Raw genomic sequence first — 25,301 nt, forward strand, 5'->3', positions numbered from 1 at the left:
CCTCTGGCCAATTTGGGACTGGCCCTCTAGTGGCGGAATTGTATCATTGCATCCCTCCTTTGGATTTCCTGATGGCTATTATTTATTATTTATGAATGAAATAAGAGAATCCTGGAGTTTGTTTGATTTGCTTATTCACTTCGTTTAAAGGTGAGAGTTCTGGGAGCCTTGAGTAGCGGACATTTTATTATTGTTCTATCATTAAACCTTTTTTCCCTTTTTTTTTTATATTTTTTATATATTTTTATGCGTGCTGTTTTTTGGACTATATTTTTTTTCACGGCATTGTATGTATGCACATATTTATATTATTTTGAATTTTGTATTTTATTTGAGTGGCACGATTTGCGCAGGACCCACCCCTTTATATTCAGTATCGGGTATATGCTGCAACCATCTAGGTGAGTATGTAAGTTTTGTTTTCTTTGATTTCTGCACTTCTCTTTTAACTTGATGGCTACCACATAGAGGGCCCATAGCCCACTCTATAAATATAAGCACAGTCCACTGCCATAGTATCCAGGACTGTGTTCAAAATCTCTCTGTACAAGAAGCCATTTGAATGGCTCTGTGGTTAAAGGTGAAAATCTGGCCTGAATATACACTATATTGTCAAAAGTATTGGGACACCTGCCTTTACACGCACATTAAATTTAATGGCATCCCAGTCTTAGTCCGTAGGGTTCAGTATTGAGTTGGCCCATCCTTTGCAGCTATAACAGCTTCAACTCTTCTGGGAAGGCTGTCTACAAGGTTTAGGAGTGTGGCTATGGGAATGTTTGACCATTCTTCCAGAAGCGCATTTGTGAGGTCAGGCACTGATGTTGGACAAGAAGGCCTGGCTCACAGTCTCCGCTCTAATTCATCCCAAAGGTGTTCTATCGGTTGAGGTCAGGACTCGGTGCAGGCCAGTCAAGTTCTTCCTCCTCAAACTTGCTCATCCATGTCTTGGCCATGACAATATAGTGTATATTGTCTCAATATGCAGTTGCGGCACCTCTGACAGGCTGCCCTCTCTGCTCTGACCTATCGTGTATGTCACACTAGCGCTGAGATCTTCGGGTCCCAGCACAGCAACATAAAGCTGCCTGTGTTGATTCAAGCAGCAGCTTCCGTTCCCTCTTCTCACACGGTAGCGGGGAGCAGAGGAGCCTTGAAACTCCACCCCAGCTACAGTTCTCAATCATCGGAGGCATAAAACATGGACTGGAGCACTGGATCAGCAGTGGAAGAGGTGAGGGAGCTCTGAATGAAAAATGGGAGGGCCTCCAGAGACTGAGTTCACAGAGAGAGGATACGTGAAAGAAGGGAAGGGGGAATTGTCCAGAGAGGAGAACTGGGAAGGGAACTTTGTACAGAGGTAAGAGCGGCAGAGGGCAGAGCTGTGGAGAGTGGCAGAGGTTGTGTAGAGGTGAGAGCTGTAGGGGAAGCTGGGGGGGCAGAGGTGGGTGGTAAAGGTGAATTTTTCTATTTTTTTTTATTGAAGAATACACAGCGCTCGTGCCTGTGTGCATAGTCACATTACAATTAATGGCTGTATTTTAGCTTTTTTCAAGCTGCAGTGTACAAGAGGCCTTACAGGCTATTGAGCTCTTATTATTTCTGCCTAGAAACTTCCCTGCATGTTAGCCAATGTGTTCATGCACACTTTGGTTTTTTCAGACATATGCTCCTACAGGCAGAAAAAAAAACACACCTTGCGTATCTGAGAGGAGCTAGTGCCCTAAAGAGCTCAAAAGAGCTCAAAGAAGCTGAAACGCACAAAAACATTTGTTCTAGTTTTTTTTGTTGTTGTTAATACAGTGGTAAGAAAATACCGTCTAGGAGAGTTTATGAAAAAAATGCTTATGCTCACAAAAGTTCAAGAAGCTTAAAGGAGCTTGAAGAAGCTCAATAAAAATGTGCACAGGAGCACAAAAAAGCACAAGCTTCTTCAAGCGGAAATAAAAGCTCAAATGCAGGTAATAGCAGCTTTTTTGAGCTGCAGCGTTCATGAGCCCTAACACAATTGGCCCAATAAATTACTGTAATAGGTTTATAACACATTTCACACAAATAATACATGGGAAAAAAAGGTTGAAATATAGATACAGTACTGTATATAGCAAAGCACACAGACCACAACCACCAGAAATGTGAACTAATGTTTGGACATGCAAACTTATCTTGGTATCTCAAAGTTCCCAGCTCGAAGGTTTCTATGTAGGGGACTAACTGTACTCCAGTAATAAGAACTTTTGCCTCCATGACTTTGATAGGAGAGATTTGTAGGATGGTTATATTATAAGCATTTAATGTGTGAGTGTTAGGCCTGGTTCACAATTGTGTGATTTCAGATGCCCAGAGAATCGCATGACAAGGGAAATCACATGTTTTCAGTGGCGTCCGTTCATATCAATGGCGACTCAGCAGGGAGGGATTTCGGAAAAGGTTCCTGTACTACCATACCGCCAAACTTTCTGAAATGGAAATGAGGGACACCTATTAGCCAACGTATGTAGGCATAGGACACGCCCCCTTTAAGAAGAATTATACAAAAAAAGATTGGTTAGATCCATAGGTGCTTTATTTTACCACCACAATTCCCTTATATTGGCTTTTGAAATATACAAATGCAGCAATTTCGAAATCAGATGAAAGGTTTAGCGCTGAGAAACATGTATTGATAGATAAATGATGCATTATATATATCAGATAAAATAAGGGACAAATGAGGAGGAAGGAGGGATAGAGGGACTTTGTTTCAAATGAAGAACGGTCCCTGGAAATCAGGGACAGTTGGGAGCGATGTGTACTACTTTGGTGCCATTCCAGTGTGATGTTGGCCCCATAGAATATACAAACCTTATCCAAGTTGCATCCAAGTAGCACTAGATAATGGCACTAAAATTCAGATGTAAATCAAACCACAGCAGTGAGGACCAAGCCTTATGCCTAGTAGACACAATAAGGCTGCTTTCACACTGGGGCGGTATTCAGGCGTTACAGCGCTAAAAATAGCGCCTGTGTAACGCCTGAAAAAAAACGGCCCCTTTAACTCCAGTGTGAAAGCCGGAGGGCTTTCACACTGGAGCGATGCGCTGGCAGGACGGTGAAAAAAGTCCTGCTAGCCGCATCTTTGCAGCGGTGAAGGAGCGGTTTATTCACCGCTCCTATACCGCTCCTACCCATTGAAATCAATGGGACCCTGCGGCAATACCGCCGGCTGCAGCGGCGCTTTGCGGGCGGGTTTAACCCCTTTTCGGCCGCTAGCGGGGGTTAAAACCACCCCACTAGCGCCCGCACACCGCCGCTAAAACGACGGTAAAGCTGCTTCCGCCCCAGTGTGAAAGCAGCCTAAGAATATTGGACCATTGATTGTCTGTTTTTTTTTTGTTTTTTTTTTGCATGCTAGTCTTGTATCAAACTAAACTTACTAAAATTTTTGTACAATAGAATATAACCCAGAAGTAATGTTACGTATTGTATTGTAAGCTATTCTTTTGTTTCTGGGCATGCATGGTCTTGGTCACATGATTTTTTTTCATACAAATATGCCATGCTATACTATACCATATACACAAAAAAAATGTCATGCTTGAAAGCTGTGTAGTAATGATCAGATTATCGGACGAATGTATCATCTTGTACTAGGCATTAGGCTATGATCTGTTGTGCTTCCATGTTTTTGATTCTCCTTTGACTTTGTCTTACAGGAAACTTCCCAATGATAAGTGATGATTTAGTGAACTCTTACCATCTTCTTCTCTGTGCTTTGGACCTTGTCTACGGAAATGCCTTGCTGTGTCCTAATCGCAGGGAGCTTCTGAATCCAGCCTTCCCAGGTAGTAATATATAATAATCACAAAGTAAACTGACAAGTTGTTTCCTGGAGTCTTCTGGATTTTTTCAGTGAAAAGTATTTGCTTTGTCTACAGTCTTTAAACTCATACAAGCTGTAGCTGACCAATGTCTAAAGAGTATTAATACGTTTGTTAAAATGTATCTACGTGTGCTGCCATGTTACGTAGTTACATAGTAGGTGAGGTTGAAAAAAGACCCAAGTCCATCAAGTCCAACCTGTGTGTGTGATTAGGTGTAATAAGTGATTACATACCTTCTATTCTCAGCTGCATAAGGAGCTCAGGGAGGAGAAACAGCTGCACGGGGTTGTCAGGACAAGACTGATGGTTGGAGGAGAACAGGTTGAGTTCCCAGCACAGCTAGAGAACTGACCACTGTGAGCTCTCATGCCCAGTGTGGTCAGATTTTAAGGGACTAGCGGAAACACCAGGGATTTCACACAAAGGAAGCAAAACAAAAAGAACAGGATGCTTTTTCATACAAGTACATGGTACAGCAGCGACATATCAGGAATATGAAAGGTTGGGTTTTAACTTCACTAACAGATGTGGTGGGTGTATGCGCTTTATAAACTGTATGTAGCCTCAGCTTCCTCTGATTGGTTGAAGTGGAGATTGTGACATCATCCACCAGCTTCTCCAAATTAGCCAATCACAGGAAGGCTAGCATTAATTAGAAGAATATAAAGCTTCCTCTGAGCAGCGCTCAGTCCAGTTTGATTTTGTTCTGGGAATGGGATGGAAATTCCTCTTCCCGCTGCCGGAACACAGCACTGTAACTGAGCTACATACAGTTTATACAGCGCACACAGCCGCTGCATCTGTTAGTGAAGCAAATAGTCCATTTGGACCAGCTATTTAAAATTCTCTGAAACCCAAAAAATTTAATAAAAAAATAAAGACGTAATTTTTTGGTAAAATAGGTTTTATTGCAATAAGCTCAACAATATGATAACCGATCACCCACGGAAGGGCACAGCACATTAAACATATCATAAAGGCATGGGCAAAAATGGGATCAGCTAGATATTTTGGAGATACAAAGTGTCCACTGAGCGACCTTGGGGAATGAGCCGAAGGTCCACATATGTCGCCTAGGTCCAAGGGCCAAAAACGTGCATGTTTTCAAATTGAACAGCTTAAAAAATGATTTGGATGATCAGAGACCCAGAAGTGTATTTTATACTTCCAATCTCCTGAGTTGGGCTGCCAGTGCCTATTCAGTAGGGCTAAAATGTATTTGTATGTGAAATCCAACAAGTGTCACTATATGAAACCTGAAATATACAGTAGTTGAAAAAAAGTAAAAAAAAACATAGTGAGATGCAGGGGCGGATCCAGGGGGGGGGCAACAGGACAATTGCCCCCCCCGAAAATATCACACTGTCACCGACTGACTTGCAGGCTGCAGCGCTGCTATGCCCAAGTCTCTCTCTCTGTCTCATCAGCGATCAGCGGCGCAGAGAGAGAGAGAGACTCTGGTGTATTACACAGCGGGACTGGACCAGGAGGAGCTAGGAGGTGGGTGGAGCTGAGCCGTTGGCTTGGCAACCCTGCACTCGTTGCTAGCGCCTGCCCGCCTGGCGTCTAGCAACGAGTGATGTCATTGAGACAGTCACGTGACTCACGTCAGACTCGGAGTCTCAGACTCAGAGCCGACGTCACGTGACAGGAGCTGCCTGGAGGAGCGGTGTAGTGTCATATTTTGCTCCCCATCATAGAATGCTCCCGAAGTGACGTTGCGGCCAGAAATTTAGCACTGCGCATGCGCGATGCGTTCCAAATGCTTGCACATGCGTTTCAGAGGGTTTCCGACAATGTAGGTCAGTGAAACCGTCAGATAATGTCACGGAAGTGAGGGGAGGTAATCGTGACATTAACTTTAGACAGAGCGGCGAAGAGAGAGCAGGTAACTGTGGCTCAGGGAGGGGATTACCTCCCCTCACTTCTCTGACATTATCTGACTGTTTCACTGGTCTGCATTGTTGCAAATCATTTGAAACGCATGGCACAAGTGTTTGGAACGCATCGTGCATGCGCAGTGCTAAATTTCTGGCTGCAACATCACTTCCGGAGCATTCTGTGATGGGGAGCAAAATATGACACTATAGGGGCACTGTGTGACAGAGGCAGAGCGCCAGCAATCTTCCCTTTATGCGTCCGCCCCTGAGTTTGTTGAGTGTGCTGGCCCCTCCTACCTGCATCACCTCATCCCTCCATCTTGTCCATACTCATCACAATCACTCCCTCCGCCCCGACAGCAGGGAAGTGACGTGGCAAGTGACAATTGGCAACAAATGACAGGTGACATGGCAAGTGGCAATCTGTACCTTGTGGCAGGTAACGTGGCAAGTGACAGTCCGCAATGTGTGGCAGGTGATGTGGAAATCCGTATCTGGTGGCAGATGACGTGGAAAGTGACAATCTGCAACATGTGGCAGATGATGTGGCAGTCTGCAATGTGTGGCAGGTGACATGGCAAGTGGCAATCCGTATCTGGTGGCAGATGACGTGGCAAGTGACAATCTGCAAAGTGTGGCAGGTGACATGGCAAGTGACAATCTGCAACATGTGGCAGGTGACGTGGAAATCTGTATCTGGTGGCAGATGGTGTGGCAAGTGACAATCTGCAACGTGTGGCAGGTGACGTGCCAAGTGACAATCTGCAACGTGTGACAGGTAACGTGGCAAGTGACAGTCCGCAATGTGTGGCAGGTGACATGGAAATCCGTATCTGGTGGCAAGTGACAATCTGCAACGTGTGGCATGTGACGTGGCAAGTGACAATCCGCATCTGGTGGCAGGTGGCGTGGCAAGTGACAGTCCGCAACGTGTGGCATGGCAAGTGACGATCTGCAACTGGTGGCAGGTGACACACTCTGGGCTCTCACTGATTCTGCATTATGGTGAGTTGAACCATTTCATTTTATATAACATTCTATATAACAATGTAATAATAAAAATAATGCGCTTCCAACATCCTGACACCATATTAACCATGGTGCCGTCATGATTGAAACGCTAGCACCAGCCATGTCCCCGATAAATTGCCCGCAAAAAAAAAACGTATTTTCTGGCAGTGCCCCTCCCGAGACTAGACTCTGGATCCGCCCCTGGTGAGATGTTGCACTGCTCCCTGCCATTGCTGACACTGCACTAGCCTGCATTGTAATAAAGCTGTGTTTTTCTCACGCAGGCTGGGATGGACCTAGCCTACATTTCTTTTACTTGCTCCCTTTTGATCTGTAAATATGTTTTATTATATCTGTTCCACAAGTGCAAGTCGCAGTTCATCCAAGCAGAAGCTTCCTGTACTCTGCCTCTAGACTATTAATCAGTTAGCATCATTCCCTGTTATTCCTGTGGACTACGAAACTCCCATCCTTAATAAAGAGGAGGGTGTTGTGTAGACTTTACACTTTCGTAGGATGACAACTCTGCTCACTTCTGTTGTAATCCTTGGACTGGAAGTTCGTTTAAGTGGTGGTAAAGTCAGATTTCTAAATAACTGGTATCTCCTCTGTTGTAGTATGATCTGTGTGTCAGTTTTTTTTCCATTATACTCCTAAATACTGTCTTTCACAGCGCCACTGTGCAGTCATGTGACCTCTGTCTGCTCTTCTTCTGTGATCTCAGAAGAGCAGTGGGAGGGGCTGAGATTTCCCTCTGACGTCAGCCAGCCAGCAGAGGGAGATCACGTGACCGTGCAGCGCTGATATGAAAAAAGGTGTTTAGGATGATACTGTCATTTGAAAAAACTGACACACTGTACTTTTCTTACTACGACAGAGGGGGTGCCAGTTATTTAGAAATCTGACTTTACAGCCTCAGGGAATAGCAGTAGGAGGGGAGGGGCAGGTTTGGAGAGGCAGGTCTGGCTCACACACAGACTAGGAACTGACAAGCAGGGAGGGAGGGGGAGAGGGAGAAACTCAGAGCAGAGAGCTGGATGACAGAGGAACGCAAACTGACCATGGTGTCATGGATCAGCAGCCATGATTTACACATGGTCAGTACACATAAGGGGACACAGGGACAGGCAGGATCAACTAGGTTTGTAGTATGTAGTATGACATCATTCAAACACCAATAGCAACAGTGAAGGATGATGACAGGGGCACAGCATGATTTAAATAAATAAATGATGTGGATGGATGGCTTAATACTACTAGTATTGGCAAATGAAGAAGTACTTTTTCACTGGCCAGGGAGGAGGCCTTGTAAACATGTGCAAACAATTAACCACACAAGTTTCCATTGAGTCAGCAGTAGATTTTTTTTCTTTCGTCTGTTTATAGTGAAAGTTATTCAGTTCAGCTTTTGTTTAGACGGGTATCTGCTCACCTTTGTAGCCTCTTCTGGTTTTATAAAGACAGGTAACGTTCTTCTTTATGACTTTGCTTTTTCTTCTGCTGTATGCCTAAAAAATCTATGCATGTTGTACATTTTATATTGGGGATGGACTGTACTATAAGGTTGTGCTGTAATGTGAGCAGTGCACTGTTGGATAGATAAAGACATATTTGTGCCCATTTCAGTATTAGTTCTGCATTGCTGTATACTGAAGTTTTTTGGAAATCTAAAAAATACTGCTTGAGTGGAGTAGAGTTATAGCAGTGTATTATAGTAGTATGTATAATCATATCATATTATGGATTTTTGCATTTGGTAAATGTTTCTTTTATTTCTTCGAAATAATGACCTATTATATGCTATATAAGAGATTTTGTTACTAAACCCACAACCATAAAATCATTCTGTATATGCAGTAAAGCATGCTTGTTATACTCACTGTAGAACCTATGGGGTTCACTCACTGTGAGGTTATCCTCCCCATTGTGTAAAAAGGCTGTTTGATCTTGTCTTCTCTGATCATCCCCTTCTTCCACTGTCCCTTAACCATTTCCTTATAAGACAGAGCCTTTGGAGTCACTCTGCACATGCTGTTTGGTGTGCATTGCTAGAGAATTTTTTTTTCTCTCTTGGGAGAGTGCATGTGATCAGCACAGGGCCAATCAGCACTGTCCAGACAGAGGGTCAGGGGTCCTGCAGCCTCATAAAACAGTTGAATTAAAACTCCTCCTACAAGCTTTAACCAGACACTAATGGAAGTTACAAGATTACTATATACTGCTCATGAGAAAAAGGTATTTAGCAGTTTATATTTACCCAAATAATAGCATTTCCATGTACTGAGTACGGTGGGAGACCAGATATAGTGAATGCAGGGTCCTGGGTTTAGTAACATTTTAAAGCGAGAGTTTTTTTAAAAGTCAGCAGCTACAAATACTGCAGCTGCTGACTTTTAAAATAAGGACACTTACCTGTCCCAGGGTCCAGCGATGTCGGCACCTAAGGCCAAACCATCCCTCGGTCCTCGGATGCTGCCGCCGCCATCTTCGGTAAGGGAATCAGGAAATGAAGCCTTGCGGCTCCACTTCCCGATTCCCTAGTGCGCATGCGCAATCCGAATGGTCCCTGCTGTGTCTGGGACCCGTGTGTGTGACCCGTGACCCGTCGGGACGGGAAGAGGCATAGACTCCTGTGGGAGTCTATGCCCGGAAGTGGGCGCAAATACCTGTGTTAGACAGGTATCTGCACCCCCCCTCCCCCCGGAAAGGTGCCAACTGTGACACGGAGGGGGGAGGGTTGCGAAAAGAGGAGGTTCAATTTGTGTGTGAACCTCCGCTCTAAGCGTTTTCCTGCAGATAAAAGCCATTACATGTGGCCAGCCATATTTCTATTGCTACCCATTTCATTCTCCAGTTGGCAGATTTTGATTTCTATATTCTTAACTTACAGAATATCAAAGTTAAAGACCCCTGATACAAACCTAACTTAAAATGGTTGTAAAGGTTTTTTTTTACCTTCTGGTGTGCAGCTCCCCCCTCAGCTTTTCCCCCTAATGCTTACCTAAGCCCGATTTTGATCCAGCGACATGCATAAGACCTGAGGCTCTCCCAGGCCTCTCAATCTTGATTGGCTGAGATGCAGCAGCGGGAGCCATTGGCTCCCGCTGCTGTCAATCACAGCCTGTGAGGCAGGAGTGGGTGGCAGGGCTGAGCACAAAGGCTTATTTACACAGTCATAAAACTAAGCACTACAGTTGTGCTTCATATAAACAATAGATATGTAAATTTCATGGGCAGCACGTTGTGGTTAGCACTTCCACCTAGCAGCAGTAAGGTTGCCAGTTCAAATCCCAACTACGACACTACCTGCCTTGAGTTTGGGTGTTCTTCCTGTGCCTATGTGAGTTTCCTCCCACACTCCAAAGACATTATGGTTGGTTAATTTGCTCCTGTCTAAATTGGCCCTACTATGTGTATGTACGAATGTTAGTTAGGAACCTTAGAGTGTAAGCTCCTTGAGGGCAGGAGCTGATGTAAATGTACAATATATATGTAAAACACTTTGTAAATTAATGGTGCTATATAAGTACCTGTAATAATAATTCATAATAATATATCCAATCATATATAAATACAGTTGGTGTAAAGTGAATAAAACATAAAGCCAAATGAACATGGGTGGGATATATGGGCCAGCAAGTGAACATGTTGTACCTGAAGTTGATGTGTTAAAAGCAGAAAAAATTAGCATGTGTAAGGATTTGAGAAATTTTGACAAGGACCAGACTGTAATGACTAGATGACTGGGTCAGAACAAAACTGCAGTTCTTGTGGGATGTTCCTGGTCTGCAGTGGTCAGGATCTACCAAAAGTGGTTAAAGAAATAAAAATATTCGATCATACAAATAATCGATGATTAAAAAAAATCAAATAAACATAGGATACACACAGGAAGAAAGAAAAAACAAAAAACAGCAATTTACAACAATATGACAATATAATAATATTCTCCGGTATATAGTAATCCCCGGTACCCAACGCGTTTCTGGTTAAACACCTTCATCAGGGGTATTTTTTTCACAGTGCTTCTGGGGAGTATGTGGTGGTGATGGTGTCAGTAGGGCAGTGGATGGTGTCAGTAAATTTTATTTTTACATATTATTTTTTTTACAATTAAAATTAATTAAATAATAATTGAATTCACAATGCTTTTTGGGGGGAGGTGGTTGGGACAGTGGACGGTGTTGGTAGGGCAAGAGTGGGGGGGGGTGTCAGTAGTTTTTTATTTTATATATTTTTTTATATTTGTTTACAATTTCATTATTTTTTTTATTTTTTATTTTTAACCAACCCTGTTGGGGGGGGGGGGCTTTGGTGAGATATCAGGGGTCTAGACCCCTGACATCTCCTCTTTGAGACAGAGAAAATGACTGAGGACAGAGATTCCCCAGCCCCTTTCTCAACATTGAAGATGAATGGACAGAAGACAGAGGCTCCTGTCCATTCATAAACTGAGTAACACACAGATTACTCTGCTCAGTTTTCACAGGACACCGGAACAATCTCATTCACTGTGTCCAATTCAGAAAAGGCAGGGGCCGATAAATGACCAGTCCCTTTCTCCGCTCGCCATCCTGACAGATCCCCACAGCTGGCGGGAGAGCAGAGGAGGAAAGCGGGCGGCCGGGGGGTGAGGGGGCAGAGAAGGAGGACAGGGAGCCGGAGGAGAAGGTAGGGGGGGGGGGGGTTGGAGGAGGAGGATACAGGGAACAGCTGGGGATGATCGGTGCAGCAGGAGGGACAGCTGTGATCACCGATCTCCCTTTATAGCTTTTTAGCTGATGGCCGTGGGAGGGAGAGAATGAGAAGCACATATCAGCTATACAGGGAGATCGGTGTTCACAGCTGTCCCTTCTGCTGCACCGGTCATCCCTGAATGAACCAGGGGACAATCCAGGATCAGCCCCTCAGCCGGGATATTGGGCAGCACTTACGGGTCCAGGAGCTGCCCCTGAAATGCGGGAAGTTCCCGCACCTTGTGGGAGACTTGGGATGTCTGAATAGGTGGAGGTCAGAGGAGGGAACCAGTGAGATCTCTGTCTGACCCAGGAGATTGACGCTCCCAAAAGTTGTGTGTGCTGTATTTTTCATGTAATGATTTAATCACACAATGCCCACCTGTGCTGTGTGGGCAGCCATTTAATGAAAGGGCAGGTAGAGCCAGTGGCCTATCTGTAGGGATATGCATAACAAACTGTCACACACTCTCAATGTCACCTGCAGGCCTCTTGTGCTGCCAGTGAACTGCTCTGACCTCGAAATCTCTGTCATACAGGGGTCAATGCGTTTGTCCCCAGCCAGTGCACTCCCTGCTGCTCCCTGGTATTTGTTGGCGATAATATCCCAGGTGTCAACAGGAACACACACTGCGTCATTTGCCTAGTCGATCAGAGCTGGAAGTAGAGATGGGAAAAAAAGGGTATGTAGGGATCTATTTTTTTTTATCCATTAGTGTTATTGAAGGGGGAAAGGATGCCACAGAAACTTTAAAAAGTAGGCTGAAGATCCACTTTAACGCCAACAGACCAGGCTATTCAGCAAAGATTACAGTTAAAGGGCTGAACAAACCATTTACCACGGGCAGGGGTTCTTTATTCATTTATGTAAAACCTGGTTGCTGTAACTTTTCTAAAATTATATGCTGGAGTCCGATTTTAATGTGCGATGCAGCGTACACACGATCGGAATTTCAGCCAACAAAAGACAGATGAGAGCTTTTTGTTAGAAAATGCGACCGTGTGCAAAAAGATTGAGAGCATGTTCTCAATTTTTCCCATCGGAAATCACGCATGCTCAGATTCAACTACGAGATGGAAGCTATTGGCTACTGGGTATTGAACTTCCTTTTTCTAGTCCCGTCGTACGTGTTGTACGTCCCCGCGTTCTTGATGGTCAGAATTTGGTGTGACCGTGTGTATGCAAGACAGCTTGAGAGAAATCCTGTCGGAATTCCATTGGGAAAACCATCAGAGCTTTTTCTGACCAAAATTCTGATCATGTGTCCGCGGCATTAGTCAAATCCATTAAAATTTGCTTGTGTAACCAAAACTACCTTCTTCCCAGATTGACAATGCAGCTGCCCAAGTGTGTCTCCATTGCTTCTCCATCCAGAATAGAGGCACCCTAAGACAGGAGGTGTGTTACTGGCTGGATCACCAGGTGAAAAGAAGGAGAAAAAAGCCTAGAAAGAAAACTAATGCTGTCACTACATCTAAGCCCTTGTACACACAGTCGGACATTCCGACAGAAAATGTCCAATCGGACTGTGTTGTCGGATAATCTGACAGTATGGGGGCTCCATCTGACTTTTTCCGTCTTAATGTCCGACCAACAAAGTTTGAGAGCTGGATATAAAATTTTTCGACAACATGATCCGATCGGACAAAGTCCGATCATTTGTAGAGAATTCCGATCGGACAAAGTGCCACGCATGCTCAGATCAAATTACGAGACCAAAGCTATTGGCTACTAGCCTGAACGTAGTAGTGTCGTAACGAACGAACATCATCACGTTCCAAACAATCGGATTTTCCAACAACTTTGTCTGACCGTGTGCATGCAACACCAGTTTCAGACAAAATCCGTCTGAAAAAAATCTGATGGATTTTGTGGTCGGAATTTCCGACCGTGTGTACAAGGGCTAAGGATTCATAAGCTGCAATATGGAGTGTTCGTTATTGGGGGTAGATACACTTTAAAATGTTACTTGATTCTGCAATGAAGGTCCTTGTTTAGGGACATCTGTAATAGGGTGACAATGGATGCAAAGAGGTTGCAGGTGAACAGCAGCAGTAAGATGTAATAAGGGATATAGGATGAAAACAAGTATTTTATATATATAAAAAAAAAGCACTTGTATCACTCAGTTAGCCTTTAGATCTACTTTAAAGCTACTGAGCTGTGCTTTTGCTTTTTTTTATCAAAACCGATTTAGTTGCCTGGTTGTGTCTGGCTTCAGCACTTTCTGAATCACTGGCCCACAATAAGCATGCACCAAGTGAAGTCAGAGCCCCTGTTCTTTATACTTCTGGACCAAGCATCTTAGAAAGTACTGAAGCCGGTGGATCAACATGGCATCCAACACATTGGCATTCTCAGAATTTGGCACTGGCAGCCTACATAGTTTTCTCACTATAGGTTTCCTTTAAACTAAAATTCTGTAATATATTTGAGTTACTAATTGGAGCATTTTCTCTTTTTAAAGGGCTTCCTGAGGATTTTTCCAGTAAGGATTTCAAACCACCGTCTGAACCCCCTTGCATCATTGAAAGTCTTTGTTGTCTCCACCACGGTTTGCTTTTGGAAGTCAAAGGCATTAAAGAACATTTTTGGAAACCATATGTTCATAAGCTGTATGACAAAAAGGTATATGGGACACTCTGTAGGGTATTGTAGGGTATTGTACTAAGACAGAACAAGCACCACATTTAATAGCAACTTTGCTCCCACCAAAACAAGAAATATAATGGTAAACTTTGTATCTTAGGTGGGGTTACCCATGTCATTCTACTTTTATCTTTAGATGTAACATTACAGGTCCCCTTTACTTGTCTATAGTGATTTCTAGATTGGAACTCTTTGACTTGAAATTTAACCTTGCAATGCTGGGCGGGGGTCGGATAGAGCAAAGCATCCTTTCCTGTGCATTGTGCAATACTAAGATAGTATTTTAAATTGGTTGTAAACCTCTGACATGAAATATTAACAAAGCATATCCCTCTATAATGTGTACTTGTCTCAATCCAGAACACAAAGTGTCCTTTCTCTCTGCTGCCTCATTCCTCCGCTATCTTCATGAGTCACTTCTGACTAAGTTTTCCTGATGCCAAAAGATAAAAAGGTGAGAGGTGATGGAGCTCCAGCACACAGTCTGTGATTGACAGCCTCAGCTCTGTTCCTCCATGCTGTGTGAAGGGGGGTATGTCCCTCCTCACTGAGCTCCTCAGAGTAACTTCTGCTCCCCACCCCCTGCTTTCTGGAAGCTCAGACAATCTGTATAGATTCTGCTCTTTGAATATCTGTAGAGAGGAGAAGACTGCAGATAAAAAGGTACAACTTATGTACGAGCAATTGTTTGATGTCTGTGTATCACCTGAGGCCAGTTACTTCACTGGGTATACGTGAGTGTTTACAGGCACTTTAAAGTGGAAAGGGAAAGTTCTGACCTGATAAATAGTGACACATTCTTTAAACCGATATGGTGAATAACAACATACACCTCTAGACCCGTTTCACACTGGAGGCATTTTTCAGGTACTAAAGGGCTAAAAAATAGTGCCTATAAAGTGCCTGAAAAATGCCTCCCCTGCAGTCCCAGTGTGAATGCCCGAGTGCTTTCACACTGGGGCAGTGCGTTGGCAGACGTTAGAAAAAGTCCTGCAAGCAGAACCTTTTGGGGCGGTGGAGAAGCAGTGTATACTCCCTGCCCATTGAAATGAATGGGCATCGCTGCTGAAGCATTTAACTCTTTCTTCGGCCGCTAGTGGGGGTTAAAAGCACCCCACTAGCGGCCGAATACACTGCAAAAACAACTAGCGGTGCTTTACCGCAAACGCTGCCCGCGGCTCCGTGTGAAAGGGGTCTAAAGACAGCCTTTTTATTTTAAATGTGCTGTTAATGCAACACAAGACACAAATGATTCAGGTAGGATTGGCTCTTATCCGTGCTTACTTGAACTGAAGTAAGACTGTATTACTGCAGTGCAAAGGTGTTAAAACTTATAGATATATAATTATTAATCTCTCATATTATTATTATACAGGAATATATATAGCACTGACATTTTATGCAGCATTTTACAACATAAGGGCAAACAGTACAATACAATTTAATACAGTAGGAATCAGAGAGTCCTGCTCATTAGAGCTTACAATCTAAGATATAATCATTCAATTTGTAATGTAAATTTACAAATTAAATCTGTAGCTTTCATTAAAATAATACTTAGTGATCCTGCCATGAACGTACTTGTTCAGGGACTTCCTGTTATATGGTGACAGTGGTCCATCCCTGCCTCTGTCCTGTCACTTATGCTTCCAGTGGAGACTATAGGCAGTCATTCTGACACACATGAAACAGGCATGGTTCTTTTCACTATTGAGGATGAACTGGGGGCTGTTTGAATACTAGTCTGAACCCACATGTGTGAGCATGACAGGAAGTTGTCACCTGAGCCAATCATACACAGACAGGGCATTCCCCACCCCGCAGCAGTGGCAGCACGTCCATAAGGGGCGCACGGGCACTGCTCCCCATATCCATGCGTCCGACCCCTAATCTACATGCAGGGCGCCGGATGTATGAATTTCCATGTGGGGGGTTGAAGCATGTAATTAGAGCCAAAGGCTCTAATAGGCTTCAAAATAGGGTGGGCCCAGCCTACCCCAACCAGTTGTGTGACACTAATTCTCCTCCCGACCAATCAGGAAGCGGGTCTGAGACCCGTTTCCCAATTGGCCAAAAGAAGAAGGCTATGCTGGCCGCCGGGAACAGGAGGGAGGAGACGCGAGGAGAGGAGATGCATGGAAAGCAAGTCGGCCACCTGGAGGGAAGCCTGAGGAGAAGCTACACTGGCTGCTGGGAGGAGACGCAAGGAGAGGAGATGCAGGGGAAGCCGGTCACCCAGAGGGAAGCCTGGGGTAAATGTTGCAGCTGGGTGACTGACCAGGGGGTGGCTGGCTGTGCACTGTTTGTATCCCCCCCCCAGAAAATAAATACCACCAGCTGCCACTGCAGCAGAGTGACACCTTCATTGCAGGCTCACTCACTTGTGTGCTACTGTAGATCCCGAACAGGTCTAGAGCTCATCCTGTCACTGTCAGAAAGCCGAACCTAACCAACGCCCTGAAGCTGCCACTGTGACAAGTGCCTGTAGACAGAAAGTGGTTGCAGGGAGGCTGAGATATAACAAAGAATTTAAAAAAAGAAGATTGTAAACAGTGTTTTCTAAAAGGGAAAAATAGATGCTGATTGTTTATGATGCACAGTGACTTAGCAATCTGTCATACTGTTATGCCCCATACACACGGTCGGATTCTCAGATGAAAAATGTGCGATTGGATCATGTTGTCGGAAAATCCAACTGTGTGTGGGCTCCAACTGACTTTTTCTGTCAGATTTTCCGATGCACAAAGTTTGAGAGCAGGATCTAACATTTTCCGACAACAAAATCCGATTGCATAAATTCCAATCTTGTATAGACAATTCCGACAGACAAAGTGCCACGCATGCTCAGAATAAACTAAGAGATGAAATCTATTGGCTACTGGCCCGTTTATAGTCCCGACGTACGTGTTTGACGTCACCTCGTTCAGAGCGATCAGATTTTCTGACAACTTTGTGTGACCGTGTGTATGCAACACAAGTTTCAGCAAAAATCCGACGGATTTTGTGGTCGGAATGTCTGACCGTGTGTATGAGGCATTAGGGTTTCCAGATACTTTAGGCCAGCATGAATAACAGTAATGTGTGGTTAGAGTGTAATATAAATTGTGACCTCAACTGTTGCTGGCAATATAAATAACATGTAACAAGCCAAATACAGTGGTGTGAAAAAGTGTTTGCCCCCTTCCTCATTTCCTGTTCCTTTGCATGTTTGTCACACTTAAGTGTTTCGGAACATCAAACCAATTTAAACAATAGTCAAGGACAACACAAGTAAACACAAAATGCAATTTGTAAATGAAGGTGTTTATTATTAAAGGTGAAAAAAAATCTAAACCATCATGGCCCTGTGTGAAAAATTGATTGCCCCCCTTGTTAAAACATACTATAACTGTGGTTGTCCACACCTGAGTTCAATTTCTCTAGCCACACCCAGGCCTGATTATTGCCACACCTGTTCACAATCAAGGCATCACTTAAATAGGAGCTGCTTGATACAGTAAGGTCCACCAGAAGATCCTTAAAAGCTACACATCATGCTGAGACCCAAAGAAATTCAGGAACAATTGAGAAAGAAAGTAATTGAGATCTATCAGTCTGGAAAGGGTTATAAAGCCATTTCCAAAGCTTTGGGAATCCAGCGAACCACAGTGAGAGCCATTATCCACAAATCATAAAAATTATATAGTATATAGCCCTCGTGAATCTATTGTCCAATATATACCATATTGACAGCGCTAAAACAACAAAACAATCATTCTTAAGAGGGTAGAAGCCCCATGGTTTACAACAAAAACCACAGTAATGTCCTTAAAAAGTCCCACACATCTGAGGATGGGATTTTAGTTGAAACACCAAAATGATGGAAAACAGAAAGAAAAGTCCATCTCCAAGAAAAGACCACCAGTGCAGAAAGAGCTTGTTAGCCGGTGACACCCCTTATGGTAAAGCACTCACCAGAACCCAATGGGTTAACAGGCACCTCTTTATAAATAGTCTTTCACTGGTATTCCTCTGTACCCAATTCCTGTGTCCTCATAGATTTTTCAGATTTAATACTTCACTCCCAGCAGCAAGTTCACATATAGAAAACAGCAGAAAGAGGTTCCATAGTGCAAACTGCTTTATTCTTTAAAAAATTTGTGCGCATATACACCATACGTACATAATCAATAAAAATTCATTCACAGAGATGTAACCACTAGAACAACCGGATTTGTCTCACCGCGGCTCCGGGCGTCTTAGATCGAATGCAGGCTCGGCTTCCACGGCGGGTCCCGGGCAATCGTACAAATCGACCGCTCTGTAGTTACGAATAGCTGCTTGGTCACGCCCATACGCGTTTCGTCATCACGTCTTCATCTGTGGGCGTGGCCAAGCAGTGCAGCTAATCCGATTAAATATGAATAGGGGCGGGGAGGTGGCTCATGGGCATTCCCACGTCCAGCCCCCTAGACACACTCACTCCCACCCAATGCGGAAATGAAAAGGCCACGTCGTGCAAGCCATCGCCATGACAACATGCCTAAATGTACACTGTTCGCAAAAAAACTTTCGTTTCTCACGAGTACGTCCCTGTGGGTAAAATTTGTTCGCACAAACCTTCGTTTCTCATGAGAACAGTATTAATTCATTAAATCACCGAACAGCATACATTAAGTGAGCAGGTTATCTCATTATTCCAGGAAATCACCATTATCATACTAAAATAATAATATAATAATAAATTTACATCATTATTACCTAAAATACCCATTATCATACCAAAATAATAAATATTGTCAATATTGCAGGTATCCATCTTAGAAAAATGCATTGAGATAAAAGGCACATATATCTCAAATCTATATATACCACCAATATGTATGCAGAGCAAAATGCATTACATTCAATAAAATATTAAATAATTCTCCACACTATCTTAATCAATAGTCTTGTCTGATAGATTAATAAAAAATGATAAGATAAAATAAAACCCGAATGTTGAGTACCAGCAAAGCTAGAAAATGCAGACCTCTTGGTCTACTCGACTGCAAAAGTAGGTGTCCCAAAAAATAGAATAGAATAGAACCGACCTATACTCTTTTTTGTATACATGTATGCTGTGTTCACATAAAAAAATATATTAATAAAACAAGGCTAAATATGTTATGCAGAAACTGTTCTAAAATATATTAAGCTCAAATCCTCCTCAATATTTCCCCAGTGTACTGCAATAAAAACTTAGTAGTCACTAATGAAACAGTTAACATCCACCTCTATATTTAAACCGTAGGGACTCAAAGTGTTCATACGGAACAGCCACTCGGTCTCACGTTTAGATATTTCCCGGACTAAATTACTGCCCTTCCAATTCGGAAAGACCCTATCTACACCCCAAAACTTAAGACCTGTTGGGTCCCTGTCGTGTTTAAGTCTGAAATGTAGGGAAACACTATGGTCCTTATAGCCAATGGAAATATTGTAAATATGTTCTGCCACCCTAGTACATAATTTCCTTTTTGTTCGTCCTACATACATCAGCCCACACGGGCACTGAAGTACATATACTACATGTGTGGTCACACATGTGATAAATTGATCGATCTTAAAATTTTGTCCATTACCAGTGGAGGTGAATTGATCAATCCCCCGAATGTGATTGTGAACAGATTTACAGGCTTTGCACCTTCGACAGGCAAAAAAGCCAGCTCGATCCCAGAACATAAGAGGCCTGGAGGGTGGATCCAAAACCTTTTTGACAATTTTATCCCCAAAAGAGAAATTACGTCTGTAAATAAATCTAGGGTTCTCAGGAATTACTCCCTTGAGCGTCCTATCTAATTTGAGGATGTCCCAGTGTTTTCGGATAATCCCCTCTACCTCCTTGTATTGGCCATGGAGGGTGCTAATGAAACCCCATTCATGAGTACTACACATTATCCTTTCTTTCCGTTGTAAACATTGCTCCTGGGGTACACGTAGCACCTGTTGCAATTCCTGATCCAGCATGTCAAAGGAGTAACCCTTTTCCACAAATTTATCCCTGACTAAAGATGCCTGTGTCAAATAATCATCATCAAAGGTACAATTTCTTCTAACACGAAGAAACTGACCTTTCGGTATCCCACGTAGCCAAAGCGGATGATGTCCACTATGAATAGGAATAAAACTATTTCTGTCCGTTGGCTTAAAAAACACTTTTGTGGACAAATTAGTCATTTCTCTCATTACAGTTACATCCAGAAAGTGGATTGACTTTTTATTCCAACTGAAGTCTAATTTTATATTGTTATTATTGTTGTTCAAACCATCAGAAAAGTCCTTCAGAGATTCCTCCGTGCCTTGCCAGATGAAAAACATATCATCTATATACCTATGATAGAAAAGTAATTCCCTTCTCCGGTTCGCAAAAATCCGTATATCCTCCCAATGGCTCATAAATAAATTCGCCAAACTCGGCGCAAATTTTGAACCCATCGCTACCCCTTTCTTTTGGTTATAAAATTTACCATCATACCAAAAGTAGTTGTGCGACAGGCAAAATTCCAGAGCCATTCGCAAAAACTTTTTTTGTATGTAAGGCAGGTCGTCCCTCTGAGAGAATGCCCAATTGAGAGCCAACAGGGCATCCTCGTGCTGTATAATCGTATAGAGAGACGACACATCTGCTGTTACTAAAAAGATTTCAGCGTCTCCAGGAAACTCCACACCACGCAACAAACCTAAAAAGCTTGTGGTGTCCTTTAAATAGGCACGTGTAGTGACCACACTCATCTGCAAGAAATGGTCTAAATATTGACCAATCCTAGCAGTCACTGATTTTATTCCGTTAACGATTGGCCTAGCCGGGGGTTCCGTCTGACTCTTATGGATCTTAGGTAACGTGTAAATATTGGGAATTCTATTATAACTAGGTACCAAAAATAACCGTTCCTTTTTTGTTAGGACCCGCATATAATATCCAAAATCCACCAAATTGCCCAAATCCTCACGATACGATTTCGTAGGGTCTCTATCTAGTAGAGTATATGTTGTTTGATCTGACAACATATCGCATAGCTGAGTGTGGTAATACTGCTTATCCAACAGTACCACACCTCCCCCTTTATCTGCTGGTCGGACAATAATATCCTTTCTTTCCTCTAGGGCTTTAATCCCTTCTTTAATATATATAGGACAAGGATTTTTCTTTAGTGGAAGGGCATCTAAATCCCTAAGGACTGATTGTTTAAACACCTCCACTTGGTGGTTGGAAGGTAGTGGTGGATTAAATAATGACTTATTCCGGAGATTGCTGTTCACGCCAATTATTCCATTATCCCTATTATTCGTTATCATACTGCTATTAGAAAGCATATATTTCTTAATATTGATCTTCCGTACGTATTTCTGTACTTCAATATAGACATTAAATTTATTCATTGGTTGGCGTACAGAACATTTCAAACCCGCATTTAGAATGTTTTTTTCTTTCTGGGATAAAGTTACTTGAGTCAAATTATAAATCCCTGTCATTCCGTCTCCCTGCGTCTTTTTTTGTTTGAGGCGTTTACCGGCTCTGCAGCCTCTTTTTCCATGGTTTTTTGTTGTTGTCTGACCGGACTGTATGGCATTCCCCAATCCTGGGGATGTCTCCAATCCTGATTGTTCTGGACGGATGGTGGATAAGAGGGTCGACCTCTCCATGGTCGCCCCCCTCTTGGTCTCCCCCTCCAATGTCCCCTCCCGCCTCTCCCTAAAAAAGGGGGCATCTGAGTATTACGGGGTGAGGATGATCTCACTAGAGGAGCAAAACGGTTATGTGTGTCAGGCTGATATATCCCTTGTTGATTATAACCCGGGCGAGTTTCCTTGTATCCCTTATTCTTACCCACAAAATTGGACTGTTTACGTGCCTGACTGTTTTGGGGGTTTTTTTTCCCAAAATTTATTTTTCTTGGTAAGGCCTCCTCAGTTACCTTAGGGATATTATCCAATGCTTTTGGTACGTTAGTTACTGGTTGTGTAGATGTAACCCCAACCCCGGTTTCTTCTTGTGTTGATGGTCTAAATCCTACCTGCCAACTATACATAGTGTGATTCCTAAAATCATTTAAATCCCTTCTAAATTTCTTTATTTTCTTTTTTTGTGTATCCCTATCCACCTTTTCCAATTTTTTCTGAATATCACTATTGAAAGAAGCTAGTTGTGGAGTGCCTCTTATTGGTTCTAATAAGGACTGCAAATCTGTGATTCTTTTTTCCAAAATCACCATTTTTCTCTTTTTACGTGCTAATACCAGTTGCTGTAATTTATAGCCAACTCCATTAAAGAAATCAAGCCACTCTGACATAGAACCTGTGTCATCAAGTCCGTCCTGAGGTGCCACATCCCACCTCAGGCTTCTCATTATTAATTTGTCCTTGAGGTACTGTTCAAACGTACAGATATCCCACCAGGTGCGAACTTGTTTCTCAAGGGTGTTGGCTAGTGCTGTTAGAGTTTCCGTATAATCATTATCTTCAAGTGTTCCCCCTTCACAGGAAAACACTGCTTCTAAATCAATTTGTCGATCCCTCAAAAAATTGATTGCATCCATGTTCGCTAAGGGTAAATTTAACTATGTAACAAGTACTGATATCACTGGCAAACAATCTAAACAAAAATTGCTAAGAATATTCCCCACCGATCCCAGCGCACACAGAAACAAAAGATGATATAATTTGCAAGCTGCTATCATACAAAAGATAAATCATAAAAATTATATAGTATATAGCCCTCGTGAATCTATTGTCCAATATATACCATATTGACAGCGCTAAAACAACAAAACAATCATTCTTAAGAGGGTAGAAGCCCCATGGTTTACAACAAAAACCACAGTAATGTCCTTAAAAAGTCCCACACATCTGAGGATGGGATTTTAGTTGAAACACCAAAATGATGGAAAACAGAAAGAAAAGTCCATCTCCAAGAAAAGACCACCAGTGCAGAAAGAGCTTGTTAGCCGGTGACACCCCTTATGGTAAAGCACTCACCAGAACCCAATGGGTTAACAGGCACCTCTTTATAAATAGTCTTTCACTGGTATTCCTCTGTACCCAATTCCTGTGTCCTCATAGATTTTTCGGATTTAATACTTCACTCCCAGCAGCAAGTTCACATATAGAAAACAGCAGAAAGAGGTTCCATAGTGCAAACTGCTTTATTCTTTAAAAAATTTGTGCGCATATACACCATACGTACATAATCAATAAAAATTCATTCACAGAGATGTAACCACTAGAACAACCGGATTTGTCTCACCGCGGCTCCGGGCGTCTTAGATCGAATGCAGGCTCGGCTTCCACGGCGGGTCCCGGGCAATCGTACAAATCGACCGCTCTGTAGTTACGAATAGCTGCTTGGTCACGCCCATACGCGTTTCGTCATCACGTCTTCATCTGTGGGCGTGGCCAAGCAGTGCAGCTAATCCGATTAAATATGAATAGGGGCGGGGAGGTGGCTCATGGGCATTCCCACGTCCAGCCCCCTAGACACACTCACTCCCACCCAATGCGGAAATGAAAAGGCCACGTCGTGCAAGCCATCGCCATGACAACATGCCTAAATGTACACTGTTCGCAAAAAAACTTTCGTTTCTCACGAGTACGTCCCTGTGGGTAAAATTTGTTCACACAAACCTTCGTTTCTCATGAGAACAGTATTAATTCATTAAATCACCGAACAGCATACATTAAGTGAGCAGGTTATCTCATTATTCCAGGAAATCACCATTATCATACTAAAATAATAATATAATAATAAATTTACATCATTATTACCTAAAATACCCATTATCATACCAAAATAATAAATATTGTCAATATTGCAGGTATCCATCTTAGAAAAATGCATTGAGATAAAAGGCACATATATCTCAAATCTATATATACCACCAATATGTATGCAGAGCAAAATGCATTACATTCAATAAAATATTAAATAATTCTCCACACTATCTTAATCAATAGTCTTGTCTGATAGATTAATAAAAAATGATAAGATAAAATAAAACCCGAATGTTGAGTACCAGCAAAGCTAGAAAATGCAGACCTCTTGGTCTACTCGACTGCAAAAGTAGGTGTCCCAAAAAATAGAATAGAATAGAACCGACCTATACTCTTTTTTGTATACATGTATGCTGTGTTCACATAAAAAAATATATTAATAAAACAAGGCTAAATATGTTATGCAGAAACTGTTCTAAAATATATTAAGCTCAAATCCTCCTCAATATTTCCCCAGTGTACTGCAATAAAAACTTAGTAGTCACTAATGAAACAGTTAACATCCACCTCTATATTTAAACCGTAGGGACTCAAAGTGTTCATACGGAACAGCCACTCGGTCTCACGTTTAGATATTTCCCGGACTAAATTACTGCCCTTCCAATTCGGAAAGACCCTATCTACACCCCAAAACTTAAGACCTGTTGGGTCCCTGTCGTGTTTAAGTCTGAAATGTAGGGAAACACTATGGTCCTTATAGCCAATGGAAATATTGTAAATATGTTCTGCCACCCTAGTACATAATTTCCTTTTTGTTCGTCCTACATACATCAGCCCACACGGGCACTGAAGTACATATACTACATGTGTGGTCACACATGTGATAAATTGATCGATCTTAAAATTTTGTCCATTACCAGTGGAGGTGAATTGATCAATCCCCCGAATGTGATTGTGAACAGATTTACAGGCTTTGCACCTTCGACAGGCAAAAAAGCCAGCTCGATCCCAGAACATAAGAGGCCTGGAGGGTGGATCCAAAACCTTTTTGACAATTTTATCCCCAAAAGAGAAATTACGTCTGTAAATAAATCTAGGGTTCTCAGGAATTACTCCCTTGAGCGTCCTATCTAATTTGAGGATGTCCCAGTGTTTTCGGATAATCCCCTCTACCTCCTTGTATTGGCCATGGAGGGTGCTAATGAAACCCCATTCATGAGTACTACACATTATCCTTTCTTTCCGTTGTAAACATTGCTCCTGGGGTACACGTAGCACCTGTTGCAATTCCTGATCCAGCATGTCAAAGGAGTAACCCTTTTCCACAAATTTATCCCTGACTAAAGATGCCTGTGTCAAATAATCATCATCAAAGGTACAATTTCTTCTAACACGAAGAAACTGACCTTTCGGTATCCCACGTAGCCAAAGC

The 25,301-nt window shown here is 42.7% G+C and overlaps 1 protein-coding gene across 2 annotated transcripts in view; it reads left to right on the top strand.

Annotated features, from left to right (window-relative positions):
- Nucleotides 1-25,301, top strand: part of RBL2 (RB transcriptional corepressor like 2) — a 154,498-nt gene that overhangs the window by 60,842 nt on the left and 68,355 nt on the right. For both annotated transcript variants that reach the window (XM_077458472.1, XM_077458473.1), the window contains 2 exons: nt 3,696-3,824; nt 13,959-14,119. In XM_077458472.1, the coding sequence (XP_077314598.1) occupies nt 3,696-3,824; nt 13,959-14,119 (290 nt within the window). The remainder of the gene's footprint in view (nt 1-3,695; nt 3,825-13,958; nt 14,120-25,301) is intronic.

This window comes from Lithobates pipiens, unplaced genomic scaffold (assembly GCF_037356315.1).
Source record: "Lithobates pipiens isolate NorthernLeopardFrog02 unplaced genomic scaffold, aLitPip1_a1.2 Scaffold_10, whole genome shotgun sequence".
NCBI classification, from domain to species: Eukaryota; Metazoa; Chordata; class Amphibia; order Anura; family Ranidae; genus Lithobates; species Lithobates pipiens.